Source organism: Melospiza georgiana, chromosome 5 (assembly GCF_028018845.1).
Source record: "Melospiza georgiana isolate bMelGeo1 chromosome 5, bMelGeo1.pri, whole genome shotgun sequence".
Taxonomy (NCBI): domain Eukaryota; kingdom Metazoa; phylum Chordata; class Aves; order Passeriformes; family Passerellidae; genus Melospiza; species Melospiza georgiana.
Window position 1 is genome coordinate 63,051,801 of NC_080434.1, and position 15,571 is coordinate 63,067,371.

The 15,571-nt window shown below is 41.2% G+C and overlaps 2 protein-coding genes across 4 annotated transcripts in view; one reads left to right on the top strand and one right to left on the bottom strand.

Annotated features, from left to right (window-relative positions):
- Positions 1-9,997: 9,997 nt before the first annotated feature.
- On the top strand, positions 9,998-11,488 carry SOD3 (superoxide dismutase 3). The gene is made up of 2 exons (XM_058024584.1): positions 9,998-10,131; positions 10,570-11,488. The coding sequence occupies exon 2, from the start codon at positions 10,586-10,588 to the stop codon at positions 11,309-11,311; it is 726 nt and encodes a 241-aa protein (XP_057880567.1). The 5' UTR covers positions 9,998-10,131; positions 10,570-10,585; the 3' UTR covers positions 11,312-11,488.
- Positions 11,489-12,183: 695 nt separating this feature from the next.
- CCDC149 (coiled-coil domain containing 149) overlaps positions 12,184-15,571 on the bottom strand; it is a 51,661-nt gene continuing 48,273 nt past the window's right edge. For all 3 annotated transcript variants that reach the window (XM_058024304.1, XM_058024303.1, XM_058024301.1), the window contains one exon: positions 12,184-15,068. The gene's annotated coding sequence lies outside the window, so the exon portion shown is untranslated. The remainder of the gene's footprint in view (positions 15,069-15,571) is intronic.

The following is a 15,571-nucleotide window of genomic DNA, read 5'->3' on the forward strand; positions in this document are numbered from 1 at the left end:
TAATTTTCCACTCTACCAAATAACTTTTTGAGTGGTTTATTAAGTGATTAGGAGTCTGCTCATATAAATCAAGTGGACTTTATTATCCCAACAATTCAGCCCTGTTAGCAGAAGGAAAGGTGTAACTGGAAGTACAACACAAATTCCTTCCTCAATTCTCTTCACTTTTCTCTTGCAATTGCAAACCCCATTAGCTGTGACTCAAACATTGTTTTCTCTTTTCCTTCCATGGACAAGGCTATGCCATCATCCAGCCTTGCCAAGGGCGTTGGGTCTGGCTGAGATGGAGCCAATTTTCCTTAAAATTGCTTGTATAGTGCTTTTGTTTGCATTTCTGGCCAAAACACTGCTGATAACACAGAGATGTTTTAGCCACTGCTCAGCAGTGCTTACAACAGGGTTAAGATCTTTTCTGCCCCATCCCACCCTACCAGCAAAAGGAGGCTGGGGGGAGACACAGCTGACCTCAAGGGATATTCCACACCCTGTGGCATCATGCTCATCAATAAAGGGAGGACCAAAGCACTTCCAAAGATGCTGCTCCAGGCAGTGCTGGTGAGCAGTGACTGCATCTTCATCACAGCTTGTCCTTGCTCCTGTTTCCCATATCCACTTAAACCGGCTTTATCTCATCCCATGGGTTTTCCTGCTTTTGCCCTTCCAATTATCTCTCTCCTCCTGCTGGAAGGGAGCAAATGGCTGCATGGGTGGGAGCTTCCTACCAGGGCACACACCACAGCAGGGTACAAGTTGTTGTGCAAACTGTTCATAGCTTCTGGAAATTTCCTGACTCACCTTCCTCTTGGAAGAAGAGAAGTTTCCTCAGTAGCCTTTGGGTGACCTTAGTTGGGCAAGTTCATCACTGTGAGAAAATGGTGTCTCTGGGGTCAGATTATTTATTTATTCTTCATCAACATTGTCATCTGATTTCTTGCTCTGAGCTCACTAGCTTGAGTTGGCCAAATACAAATACACTCACAAATACACGAGTATAGTGACATTTATAGAGTTAATGTCCTCATAATCTCATGCCTTAGGAGCAACAAGTTTGCTTAATATCTTGGTGTCATATACTAGGAATGTTCCAGTTACAAAACCCTACAAACAGCATTACATATTTTCACTATTTCGTATTTGGAACTAACATTGAAGTACACACCTTGTATATTGATTTTATTTTGTTGCCTACAACAAGTGCCAGCAGTGGAAAAGGATTCTGAAGTGAACAAGTCATTGGGATATTTGGGATTTTATGGTGAGATACCTCTGCCACAACTATTACACTTCTTCCAGTGAAATCATTATACATCCTTTGCAGTGATCCAGCTTTACACATCATGAACATGACCTGTCCTTAGCACGGTAAGAAACCTGGGCCTTGCCACAGTGCACTCTATATCTGCTTCAGGATCAGATGTTTCATAACAAGCACAGCAGAGATTCCAGTAGAATTACTCAGGCATACTCCTGTTAACAAAATTTGGTAATCCTCTAATAAAAACATCCAACCCATATCTGGCTTCTACCACATCCTACATAACCTTATAATGCTCAAATTTAATAACATCTGCGGGTTTGGGGAATAAAGTCTTGCAAGTGACAATACAGATGACAACTCTTGGGAGGGAGACCTGGAGGCTGAAGATGCAAAGAAGGTTTGTAACAAAATGAAGGGAAAAAGAAAGTAGATTTTTATCCTTTTCTCCCTCTGCATCTATGACAACAATTTCTGATGCATTCAAAGGCTTGCCTTCCTTTCAAGAAGGCTACAGTAAAATATTTCTGTGTTTTTATTCATTTTTTGCAGGCATGCTAATGCTGGGAGCAGCAGCAACAACCAATCCAAATATTTCTTCCTGTGCCCTGGAAAACAGCTGGTTATCCTATTTAACTGGAACTGAAAGACTCCACATTCATAAAACACCCCAGCAGGAGCCTTATTTTGCACAAATGCGTGCAAACTTCAGGGGGGAAATCTGCACCAGCACACCTCATTATATCTAATGGAATACTATTAGGAACTCCATGCCCTATGAGTTGAAAGCCTCTCTGTAAGCAGGTGGCATTCTCAGCCTTGCCTGTTAATGCAGACATTGGAGCAGATAAAAACAGAGTGCCTTCATGTGTCTGCCTCCTGTCCAGCCTGTGTTTCTCTAGAGCCAAACCCCCAGTTTCAGAGATGCTCAAACCCTTTGTGCTGCTGGACTGGAGCAAGTGAGATTCTCCTGGCTGGAAATCAGAACCCACAGAACCATGCTGCACCTGTGTGGAGATCCTTCAACCTGGCACCATTTGGGGAGGTTTTTATTCCATTCCACAGTTAAGAGAAAGAAAGAAAAAAAAGTAAATATAAACAATACTAAGAGTATCTTCAGCCAGAAGTGACTATTCCTACATGCTTTTACTCAGAAGGGCCCCTGACTTTAATAATTTATTTATTTGTGAATTAATCTTCCCAGGGGAGGAATTCAGTTACAAATATTTACCCCAGATAAAACCTTCAGAGTTTTCAAAATATTTGCGCTAACATTCTCAAGGTGAGTAATTTAGCAATTCAAATCTTTTTATGTAATTTTCCTAAAAATGGCTCACTCACACTGTGGCCCATTTGAGAGTACAAGAAAACAATCTTAATGATTTCCACTAAAATGTCAAAATTATTTTAAACAAGGCAAAAACTGGTTGTGCTCTTAATCCCGAACATCTGATCTCCAAAACCATTTGCCATGGGAGAATTTAAACACGTGCACGGGCTTACAAAAGCTGCACAAAACTAAGAGGTGTTAAGGTCAGATGAGGGCTGAAACTTCTGAAATTTCAGAGTCTAAATAGGATTTAGGAGTCTGTGTTTTCACTGAGAGAACAAAATTGGATATAATGAACACACATTGTTAAACTTCATCAGTCTCTCAGGGTTTCAGTTACTCTTACAAAAGTCAACCGCTGGGATAAATATGGCTGAAAAGGTGGGGAGCCACTTTACCATAAAAATTATTTTTACTCTGTAAAAGGTTGCATTTTTCAAATTTTAAAATTTCTGCAGTTCTAAAAGATACAAATTCAAAGGATTTACAACAAACCTCTTTGAAAAGTAGTCAGAGGCTCAGGTCCTGAACTGTTGTCATTACATTGCAAGAGTTCTGTATTACTACAGTTTCAAACCTCCTTAATGTTTCTCACTGTCAGCTCCTCCAGCCCTGCCTCTTTCCTCTTCTCACAGCAGTCACTGACTCCAGTTCCCCCCAGCTAACCAACCCACTCTTTTATAACACTCTGCTTGTTGGCTACAGCTGTGGCCTGTTAAAGTCAGGCCTGCTCCTAATCCTTAATAATTGGCTCAGCTGCAACTCTTTAGGGGGTAAGATTACTTTCTATACTCCCTTTATTTACTTGTTCTATCCCCCCACACTGAGCTACACACAATTTTCAGTGGAGGTGGGTATCCAACATAGATAAGCCATACCTTTTTAAAATTATATTATTCTACAGTAGCATACCACACCATCTGAGGTGAAATAGCTGCTCTGAGAAAACCTCCAGGAGCTCAAGGGCTCTGCTGCCCCTTGCTGTGTTCAGGGATGAGGATCCTCCTGGATTCTGCTGAGTGCTGACTCCAGCAGGAGTCCAGGGCTGTCTCCACCCAGGGCTGCAGGGAACAGCCCCTGCCCTTTGCTGGGCTCTCACCAGAGCAGGAGCTGCTCCTGGAGTGAAAACCAGCTGGGCTTTTGTCCTCCTGGAACACAACTGCCCTCAGCTCCTGCTGAGCTCCAGTGCAGAACAGAGCCCCCAGAGCCTGCAGGTGCCACCAAGGATTTACGCACTAATGGGGTCTCTGATAGAGGAGCACCAAGATCCTCCTGAATTTGTAAATAAAGCATCAAGGTATTTCACTTTATTTAGTGACTTGACAAGCACCAATGATTCTACATTTAAATGCAAACTTAAGAATGGGTTTGATTTTCCTGGTTTTGGTAAGGTGTGCCTTCAGTATTGGCAACTGTAATGCAGAGGTGGGGAACATGGGTGAACTGGGAGACTTTCACAAACAGGTGCTGCTTGCAAGAAATAAGAGGGTCAGAAATAGGAAGCTCTGGAAATTTATTTAGTCTAACTATTGGAATGAATTAACCTAATCCTTGCTTCTATTGGCTATTTAGTCAGAAGGGAGAAAGCAATGTGGGAATGTGCACTTAAATAGTGTCATTTTTGTTAGTTTTTGTATGCTTAAGGTTTCAGACACCACTTGGTGCCAGGCAGCTCTTCAAAGACATTTTGCTTCTCCCAGGGTAATAACAGTAATGAAGATTCTTTGAGATAGGGTCAGTAAATGATTTTGGTTCCTATGAGGACTGAAAATTCTGTAATGATAAGTGTGGCTTAATCCAGGAGTCACAGACACAAAAAAAATCTCTAAAAGAGGCAAACTTCTTGCATTCACCTGAAAGGGAATGGACAGAATGTCAGAAAGGGAAATGGATAAAAGACATCAGGAACTTTTTATTTCCTTTCTACAGCAGAATAATCTGCCTTGCGTATAGAGAAGAAGTAGGTGATTATCTGAACGAATTTTGCTCAATATCTTAAGTACAATCTCACATGACATTCTTACACATGAGCTGGGGAAAATACCACTCTTGATCACACTCCTATAAAGCAGGTATGGGGATGGTGGGAAATTGGTACCAGTTTAGAAACCAGTCAGTTCCCAACAGGGAGAGCAACCTGCCTCGGGTGCAGGAGTTTGTCTATTCTGCTTTATCAGCCCTCCTGTTAATGATGGAACAACAAGTAAACTGATTAAATTCACAGCTGACACCAGTCTGGGGGAGCTGTAAATACACTGTGAGGAAGGATTAGAATTCAAAATGTTTATGACAAGCTGGAGAAATAAGAGGTGGGGAAAGTAAAAATATAGGAGGTAACTATTAAGACAATTGTAAAATCCCAAACATGGCAGAAATAGCAGCTACTGAAATATAAAATGGAAATAACTGCATAAGCAGCAGATCTGCAGGAAAGGGTCAGTCAAAGATCACATTATGATGTAGAGAATGATATAGTCTGCATGACGAGCATGGTGTTAGTTCTGGCTGCTTGTCTGGCACACTGGAGTTATTGTGACTTCTCTGCCAGGAAGAGGTGCACAGTCCGTAGGAAAAGGTGGTCTGCTTAAAACTGGAGCCCACACAATTTAGGAGTAAAGGTTAAAAGAATGGGAAATATTTAGCTGAAAGATGGAAGTGCCATTGGTACAGAGCTAAACTCTCAAGTCTGACTGAGGCTGTTGTAAAGAAGAAAATAATCTGTCCCCCATGTCTGTAGTGGGTACAATCAAAGCAGGAGTTCCAATCTGCAGTGAGAACCAGGCTACAGAGCTGGAAAACTTGTAAGACAGGACACAAGTTGATGGCACATTCTTCAGCAATGATGACTTTTAAAAACAGGATACAGAAGCCTAAGTATTGATTTACTAAGTCTTGATTGGTAAGGTTTGGTCTGGTGTCTCTAAATCCCTTTCAGACCACAGCACAGATACAAACCAAGGGTGATGACACAAACAGAGGGCCGAGTGTGGTCTGTTGTCAATGGCTGTGTCTTTTTCGTATACTAAATAGAAAGGATAGAAAGTATAGAAATATCTGAAAATCATGCTTAGTTAATCCGTGATGTTCATTAGACTACTGAGACAGCTGCTATTAAGTGCCACAAAAAGAGAAATTTATTTTTATTTAGTTATTTGTAGCTCATACATCTGACCTAATGGTCCGTCATTCCTATGGCTCCCGAGCTGCAGCTTGAAGCTACACAGAGAGCTGAGGTTGTGCAAATATGGACAATGTATGCAATGTGCACTTGGAAATTGAAAAACCCCAACATGTTTTCATTTTCATTCATGGCCACTAGGCACTGAGCTTGAAAAAGGTCTCGTGTTTATTTCTTGTCTCATCTCAAACAGCAAACCCCTCATCAGATTAATGCTACAAAGAGGAAAGGATAAACATTTTATAAAAGAACAGGGAATAAATGCAAACACAAATAATAACCTAAATTATCTGATAGCTGGGCTCCATCCCTACTTTTTACATTACATATTTATATTTTATATTCACATGTGAAGATGAAATTCTGTTGAATTAGGCTGACAGACTTAGAATGAGTTTCTGAATGCAGCTTGTTCTGAAAGCTTACTTACAGATCATCTCTCCCTCACTCTCATGAAATGATTTCTTCACAAGCTATTAAAGAGGAAGAATTTCAAAAATTTTTCAAATTGGCTGACGCAGAGTAGTTTGACAATTGCATGAACTTCTATTTGCAAGAGAAATTATTCCCCAGAGAGAACAGTGCTGTTTCCCTTTTGTTTATTTATTTCAGTTTTGTTATGGGTAATGCCCTGAAAAGTTGGAAATGCTTTTGTAAGAATATTATAAATGGATGCTTATCTCAGGCAATAAATATTTTTATTTCTTTAAATAGAAATACCAAGTCAAGGAACAGGATTAAACAGGAAGAATAACTCATGACCAGCAACAGATCTTCCATTTGCTACAGGAAAATATTTCATTTAATTTTATTTTCTTTTTCTTCTTCATAGGAACCGCAAACCAGTTGCTCTATCATAATTCCTGTGGGATGTGGTGCTGCCCACAGCCCAGTGCCCGCCCTGCCTTCCTTCCCCATGCAGGTGCAAAGGAGAAAACAGCTCAGCCCTGGGCAGCACCAGAGCTCCAGAGAGAGAGAGAGAGAGAGAGGTCACAGGCAGTGAATGGCCAAGGCCACAGTGCCTCCACTGCCACCCCAATGGCTGCACTGCTGCTCTCCGTGTCCTGCCAGCCCTGCTGCTGCTGTCCTGCCTGTCCCCCTGGCTGCCCTGCCTGCAGCACCACAGATGAGAGCAGCCCCACAGGCTCTGGCTGCAGACCCTGGTGCAGGTTCCAGGACCCCCAGGATGTCACACGGGGCAGGGGCACTCGGCACACACCACACCTCACCAAACTCAGGACATGGAAGTTTGGCTGCCTTGCAGTCTCTAACTCCACACAAGTGCTGTGTGCCCCTGCTGCTGCCTGATGAGCCACCAGCACAGCTGGCTCCTGTGACTCAGAAATGGCAGAAAGTGCCCAAAACCAAAGGGGCACATCAGGTGCCCAAGGATCTTGGGCACTTGATGTTTCCCTCAGACTACAAATGTCCCTTCTTTCAGCTGCTCCAGCTGCTGCCATATGTGGAGAAAAGCAGTCAGCTCCATCACTTACTCCCAAAGACATAAAAGTTTCCTTGTCTGGGTGGTGTTTTTATGGAAAACCATTCTATCAAAAAACTAGCGAGAGCAGATCCGACTGCTGGAGACACAAGAAAGGAGGCTACAGCTTGCTATAAAAGGATTCTCCCCTATGCAGTGTTTTCCTCATCATATTTAACTCTTTGCTGGACAAATCAAACAACAGGATTACAGCAGAGTAATGCAATAGCAATGGTCACTGCAAAACAAGCCCACCAACCAACCCTGAAGGTCACAGCATGGACTGAGAGCTTGTGAGGAGAGTCTGCTACAAAGCTCACTGTAGAACAAAATTCTTCCTATGCAGTCCAGAGAGCCTTGCAGAAGTTGTTTTGACTTGTCTGTCTTGTATAGCCCAGGAATCTTTAGGACATAGTTTGAAACTTGAGATACAAAAGATCTCCTAGAACTGGAACAAAAGCAGAGGTCTATTTTTTTTTTGAGCAGTGATTGTAACACAAGTGCATGGTCAGGTCACTGTGGGCTTTCTTCCCAGTAACTGCTGTCTGCTTTAAAGGCTGTCAAGTCCATTATTCACACCTCTTTGTAACCAGAAAATTAAAACACAGGCAGTGGGTAACAACAGACTTTAATGATACACCTGGTTAGTGCTTAGTGACCATCTTTCAGGCTCAAAATGAATGCCAAATCACCCTGGCTATTGCATTCCTTGTAGTTATCATCCCTTCTCCTTTTCAGAATACATCTTTCTGACAGCGGCCCACAGCCACTATTTCCTTTTCATTCTCTGAAGTGCAGAGCACTACAAATACATCATTTCACTTTGCTGCAGTCCTTTCTGTCCCCTTGATCATCTCCTTTACACCTGCATTTCTGCTTCCCTCCCTCATGTGCAGTACATCAAAAGAGAGCAGCAAGTAGGTTTTGCCAGGGACAGCATCCCAGCTGGGGTAGACAGCAGAAATGCCACTGCAGTCAGAAGCATTGCTGTATTAAAGCCAGCTAAAATTCTGTCCTTAGTATGTATCTCAAAATGCCTTAAAATTCAACAAAAGCGTTACAATTCTCTTTTTTGAGTAGTGACTGCTGCCTCAGGAATTTCCTTGTGAAAGTATTAACCTCAATTACAGTTCACTACTTTGTGACTCAAAGAGTAAACAATGAATGATGCTCCTTTCCTCCTTCCATTTGTTGTGACCCCTTAAAAAATGGTTTATGCTGCTAAGAAGTAATTTTTCTAATAGCACCTGGATGTTTGCTTCCTGTATTTTACAAACTTAAACCTTTGCATTTGGCTCGTCTTAGCTGAACATTTTTGTGTCTATTTATAAAACTTGATTATAAAACTTTCAAATGCTTTAAACCCAAGCGATTTCATTGTATTACCACACTGCAAGTACAAGTATGGCTTTTCCCAGCTGAGAGACTGCCAGTGAATGAAGGTGGGAAGAGCTGCAGGTGGTGTTAGGCTTGGGGTGATGGACAATCCTGGCTTCTCTGAGGGCTCAGCTCCCTCTGAACACTGCACAGCGCCCAGGAGCACAGTGATCTGAAAAACTTGTAAATACCCTGAAGAAATACCAGTTGTCCTGTTTCAATGAAGCCCAGAGCTAAAGTAACACATTCAATATCCCAATATTCAAAAATGAAGTTAGTTAATTCTGTATTTCCCTGGCTAATGATCCAAGCAGTTGGCATTCCTTTAGCTCTACTTTCCCTCATACATAAAGGGAAAAAATTGTCTCTCTCACATAACTATCTTGGATCTGATGTAGTGTGTGATACTGGTAAGATTAACACCCACAATTTTACCATTGCAGAAGCTGACAGTCCCATTCCTTACCCAGCTGGCAGAAGATGTGAACTGGGAAAAAGGATTTTCTTTGCAATTTTCTTGCATTGAGAATTGTTCCAGAGTAGTAACAGCTACTCTTTTCTCTCCACAGAAATCTCACCCTGTTAAACTGATCTTGTGACAGCCAAATCCACATTTCATCTACATCAGTAGGAAGTGCTGTGGGCAGGGTAATGCCCAGAGAGGAGAGCATTTCTTAGTTCATGGGATGATGAAACACACATGAACTCTCCATGCTCCAGCCAGCTTCTGAGCAATTTCTCTGCACCCCAGTCTGATGTTGCACTGCCTCAGCACTGCTTACTTCTCTCTTAGGAAAGAAATCACTGCTCCTTAAAAAAAAAGGAAAAAAAAATCAGAAGGGCTTCAGCAGAGCAGACATAGAAGAGCAGATGCTAACTAACCCCAAAACTTCAGAGGCATCATTGATATGCACCTCAACAATTACACTTTTAAACTATTTCTAAATCCACAAAAACTTTTGTATTCATCCATATAAAACAGTTTATGTTGCTCAAGCACCAGTCTCCATTTTGATTAATGAAGAAATAAAAATGCAAGCTACTTCCAGACAACCAGCACACAAGTGAGCAAACCACCCAATTGTGCCTTAATAAAGCTTCTCCCTCTCCCCTCCCTGCCTGCTCAAATTCACTTGTTTTAGATGAGTGCATGAAGTCACCAAAAGGCAGATTAATTTCAAAGTTTTGTGGCTTTTCTTCTTTTTTTTTTTTTTTTTTATGCCTGTGAGGCGTGAGAGTCAGACCAACAAACTCACCAGGAAAGGACAAAACATTCACCCTGACCAAAGCAAAAATGCCTAGAACTTTCTCCCCTCCCTTCCTTCTTCCCCCCGTCCCGCCTCCCTCCCCTCCCACATCTCCCGCGCCTCCCCTGGGCCAGCGTTACCTAATTTCCACACAAACACGCACTTTCTGGCAGCATCACCTCCACGCAGCTCTGGCCTTGTGTCCGGTCACATCTTGGTTTAGGGGAGCAGAGGTGAAGAGCTACAGCTGAGGGGTTCTGCAAGGTAATCAACTTGTTGGATTTTTGCTTTTTGTTTGTAATGCCTGACTAATGGTTAAGTAGATGGACCAAGAAAAAACTCCTGGCAAACTGCCTTGCTGGAATTTGTTGAAGTAGAAAAGCCTATTTTTCTACAATACAAAAATACAAAGTCAGAAATAGATTTTAAAACATTTTGGCTTGCTTGCTTCCTGCAGGGAAACAGATGTAGTGTTTTGAGATCAAGATCTAATTTAAAATATGTAATCACTAGAATTTCTTTTAGGCATGGGTGCCAGTTGTACGTGTGTTTAAATACACGTATGCATTCTGATTGAGTTTCAGTTCATCACATTGGACAGGTTTAGCAAGCAGCAGTCCCCTGGGACCCTGCTCCAGCTGTTTCACTCAGCTCCCCGCTGGCTGTGTGTGAATTCTTTCTATCTCCCTGTATCTTTTGCAGGCTCGAAATTGCCAAGATGTTTCTGATTCTTTCTCTGGTCACTGGGCTCACCCTGTCTGCCTCTGGTGTCATGACAGACGAGGAAACTGACCCACGCCAGGAGTCACTGTATGAAATACAGAAACAAGTGAACGACCTGTGGCAGAATTTGCTCTATCCGGTAACACGCGGCAATGACACCAATGGGATGATTTACGCCACTTGTGAAATGAAGCCCAGCTCCAAAATAGATGCTGACAAGCCACAAGTGACTGGACAAGTCTTATTCAGGCAGAGTTACTCATATGGAAGACTGGAAGCCTTATTTTACTTGGATGGGTTTCCACTGGATAACAACCAATCCAGCAGAGCTATACACATCCACGAGCTTGGAGACCTCAGCAATGGCTGCGATTCTACAGGGGGACACTATAACCCTTTCAGAGTGAACCACCCTCGGCACCCAGGAGATTTTGGCAACTTCCTTCCTAAAGAAGGCAAAATCAGAAAATACAAAACAAACCTCTCTGCCACAGTCTTTGGTCCATATTCCATCATGGGCAGATCTGTTGTGATCCACGAGCAGGAAGATGACATGGGCAAGGGCAATAATAAGGCCAGTTTGGAAAATGGAAATGCTGGGAAACGTCTGGCTTGCTGTGTGATTGGGATAAGCAACAAGAACTTGTGGGAAGAGAAGCTGCCTGAGGCTATGGACAAGAAGAAGAGAGGGCTCAACAGAAGAACATATAGCCAGGCTTAGGTGAAGTCCAAAGTGCCAGCTACAGCCTGGGCAGCACAAAGTAACTCAGCCTGTGCTGTTGCCCACCAAGATATACGGCTAAAGGATCCCTATCTGCTTGCTCCTCTATGAAATGTATATCACTTTTGTAGAGCTTCCTTTATGTAAGCCATCAATAAAACCAGCATCAGCTCAACATTGTGAGTGTTTTCTTGAAGGAGCAAAGATTCCCTTTTGTGCAGTGTGGAAGTTGAATGCATGTAAGAAGAGTGCAGATGGATAGGGTGTGTGGGCTAAAGAATCTGTGCACTGCAGGGGCCTTTTAAGGGATTGTTAGATACTAAAGGAAAAAAGTAAGAATTTGCCTCTCAATTAACACTCTTCTGTAGTTAGATGGCAACTTGAAAGCAGAAAGGTCTCCACACTGTTAACAGTGTTGGGTGCTGTGTTGCAGGACCTTGGTAGTGACTTCCCCTAGAAATAAGGGAAAGTACAGAAATTTCTGTGTTGAACTTGAGATCCATCATGTTATTCTGTTTCTGTAAGTCTCCAGTATGTGCCTGTTAGTACCAAAGTTATATACAGAAGTTATAAAGATGCTTAGGTAATGATGATAAAGTTAGCAGATCAGGGAGAAATATTATTTTCAAAGCAAAAAAATACTGAGTATTTTACTTCATACAAAACTGTAGGAACAAAGTCAGTTTGGCCTGGGAGAAATGAAAGTGAAAAGATTTAAGTAAGATAATTTTCAGATTTAAAACTATCACTTAATAAGGCTTTACTTCTTAAATTTAATACAACTCAGAATATTAAAACACCACCCCATGGCTATCATTCATCTAATACTAAGAAGAGAAAAGGAAACAAGCAGGTAGAACAAGTGTATCAGTAAATATTTTTATTAAAGATGACAAAATTTATTAATATAGTTTAACCACATTGTGCTATTAATCCAAGCAGCAACAAAAGACTAGTTTGCAAATAAATTAAACTGCATAATTTAGAAAGCAAACTACAAAACAGAAGCTGGTAAACAAAATGCTATCTTTTAGAAATGCAGCAGATTTTCAACTTAATCTCAGTTAAGATTTTGAAATACATTCCTGAGCTCATAGGGATTAAAGAAATTCCACTATCTTTATTATACAAATTCCCATATGCTTAAAAATAGTCTCACTTAGAAAAGAAGCAGCATTCTAAAAGATGCTTCTTAATCTGTCATTTTCACACACTTATTTTACAAATTCAGTTAACATTATTTTTTCAATAACCACATTATCCTACTTTCAAATGAAATCCTTCTCACGCATAATGCATGACTTGACCTTTAGGTACAACAACCTCCTTAAAATGAGTTTGTGAAATGCAGCTTCTCCATACTCCTGCTACAAAATTCACTCCCCAGTTTGCTTCCCCAAAGCCCAACACCAAGAAGGCTTACATGTCTGGCTGTGATTTCTGCACTTCTAAAGTAGGAGAAAAAGGGAACACAGGTCTTAAAAAACAAAAAACAAAACCAACCCCACCAAATCTAAGGTAGAGTTGAGTCCACGAAAAACCACAAGTTAAATTTACTGGAAAAAAACCCCATTGTTATATTAGCACAACAATAGCAATTAAAGCAATATCTGAGGAAGATACTGACAAGAATATTTAATTACTTATGACCTAGTGCAGCAACAATGTCTTACTTGTACAACTCTCCTTGCTTTGAAGTCTTGTGTTCCTGGGAGAAAGGTAAAAATGTAGCTGGAATACACATTTGCTAGAAGAGAACGGAGAGGGCCAGTATTGCAGCAGTGGCATCACACTGGAAATGAGGTTTTCAGAGATCCACGTATCTTACTGGAATTTAGTGATTGCAAAGATTTAAAAATTACATCTAAGAGGGAGAATGGTGTGAGGACATGTACCAAGATTCCCTAATTGCTGGGTTGTACACCAGTATGGTCTCACAGAAAAGACATAACTGAAAACAATCAGCACATGAGGCACTAACAAGCTGTTGATCCAGCACTGCTTCAACCTTACACCGAGCTCTTAATTAACTAACAGCATTAACTGGCTGTTAAGGGACTGTGAGCAAAATACTCATTCTCACATCTCTGGGTCAGGAAAGACACAGAGCAGGGAAATAGTAAAAGACCCTCAATGTTTCTGAGCTCAACACATGGAATCTTGACCTTCTGCTTTGTTTGCCTCAGTTCTGAATGCATTGGTATTTAGCTCTGTGCAGGTTCAGTCTGTGAAGGATGGAAAAAATACATCTCAACAAAATGCTACTTCATGTGACATTCAGGCATTACAGGAAAAAACCTGCACATTCTCCTGGAGATTTTAGTTTCTACAGCTATTTTTCTTCTGACTGTCACAAAAAGGAGTCAGTAATGCAGTCAGTTACAATTACTGGGAACATCTTAACACTCCTTCAAATATTTAAACTTTGGGGTTTTTTCAGGTAATGAGGAATTTTAATGGGGAGCAAGATAACAAAATAAAAACATTTTACTGTTTCATGTCCCTAATTCGCTTAACTGTTTATATAACTTTTGTTCCTAAGGACTGCTGCTTAACATCAGTGGAATGCTGCAATGTCCAATCACCCTTAAAGACAAAGTACACATATTTGAAGAGCACTCTAAGTATGGCTTTGTATCCTGCAGACAGACACTGAAAGGGTTACACAAATGCACCTGCTGGGGAAAACACATGAGAACAGAGACAAGCCACATTTTTCACCTTCCAACTATCACTCCTTATATTTATATGTAATAATTTACATACAGCCTTTCTCCTGCTGAATACAAACCGTTCATGGGCTCTGACACCTTGATTATGGCAGCACCTGCTACCTCATCTTACACATACAGAAGAGTTTGTCAGTACTGCTAATATAAACTCTCTTATGCAGTAGCTGACAAGTGGGCTGTAAAAACTTGCAGCTGGCAGTTATTTGTCAAGGAAGTACTCAGTCTGGGAGGGATTTCCCTTTTTATTAGTAGTATTTTATTAAATTTGCTTTAATTCTCTCTGATTGGTTTCAAGTTCTAGGAGTGAGAAATGAACATTTACAGACAATTAGGTCCCAAGCCAGCAGAAAAACTGCCTTGATGGCTGCTGGCCCTCAGAAGTTCCACAGCTGCAGAGACAGTTCCTTATGCTACAAACAGGAGAGGAAAGACCTGCCTCCCCTTCCCCAACAGCTACTAACTTCAGTGTTAAGCATTCCCTCCTTGCTGCTCTCCTAGAAGCAGAGTGGCACAACTCCAGCATCAGGGCCAAGCTAGGGAATGACACAGCAGCTCCCTTTCCCCCAGTTATTATAGGAATGTTTTTCTATGACTAAACCTCTTCAAGAGAAGTTTAAAAAAGTGGCAACAATGCAAATAATCCTTCTATCACACCACAGACTGGTGAAATGAGGAGGAAAGGAAGAGTTACCCTTAATTCCAAGTAATAAGAAAATAAAAAAGACACAAAATTCCTTTAGAAAGGAGAGCACATATGGAGTAGGCTGAAACCTATCACCCATTAACCAAGCCCATGGGCCCATTCCAGCTCCTGTGAGTAGAGGAATGCAGTTCCAGAAACTGACAGCCAAGTAAGCTGGACAGGACATCACTGCTTCTCCTCTTGCTTTTTCTCTGCTTTAGAACAGCATTGCTGTTTCTTACAGTAAGACTTCTGGCTCCTCTGATGATGTTTCGTTCAGAGCTTCATTGAATTGGGCTCTCAGTATCTGGTGAAATAACTTGCTTCATTTTCATGAGATGAGCTGGGAGAAGAAAGGAAAAATTTTGTACAGCTGACAAAATACAAAGGTACAAAGGTTTGTAATGAGAGTACTATATACACCATATAAACCATATATACAAAGGTACAAAGTTTTGAAATGAGAGAATTATATACACTATATAAACCATGCATAGATGGTTTTCAGAACCTTCCTGTAAGGGAACAGTGATCTTATGCTATGGCTGTACTGACAGTCACTATATGTAAAGAGAAGCAGAACACAGTCTGAGAAAGAAGCAAAAGCTCGCAGCCTTAAGATGCTTCTCAATTTATCACTCCAAATTTTTCATCCTTGAGAGACATTTCTCAACATTAATTTACAGTCCAGCACTAGGACCATACATGTTTCAGGAGCCTAGTGATAACAAGATAAATCATTATCACTGGCCTCTTTCCTACACTAATGTAAATTACATCAATCTATATAGAAACTTCAAATCATTACAGAAAGTCAACATGACTAAACCTCATCGCTAATTCTTT

Bases quoted from the DNA above. Each gene is read 5' to 3' on its own strand.
- SOD3 (XM_058024584.1), top strand. From the start codon at position 10,586: ATGTTTCTGATTCTTTCTCTGGTCACTGGGCTCACCCTGTCTGCCTCT.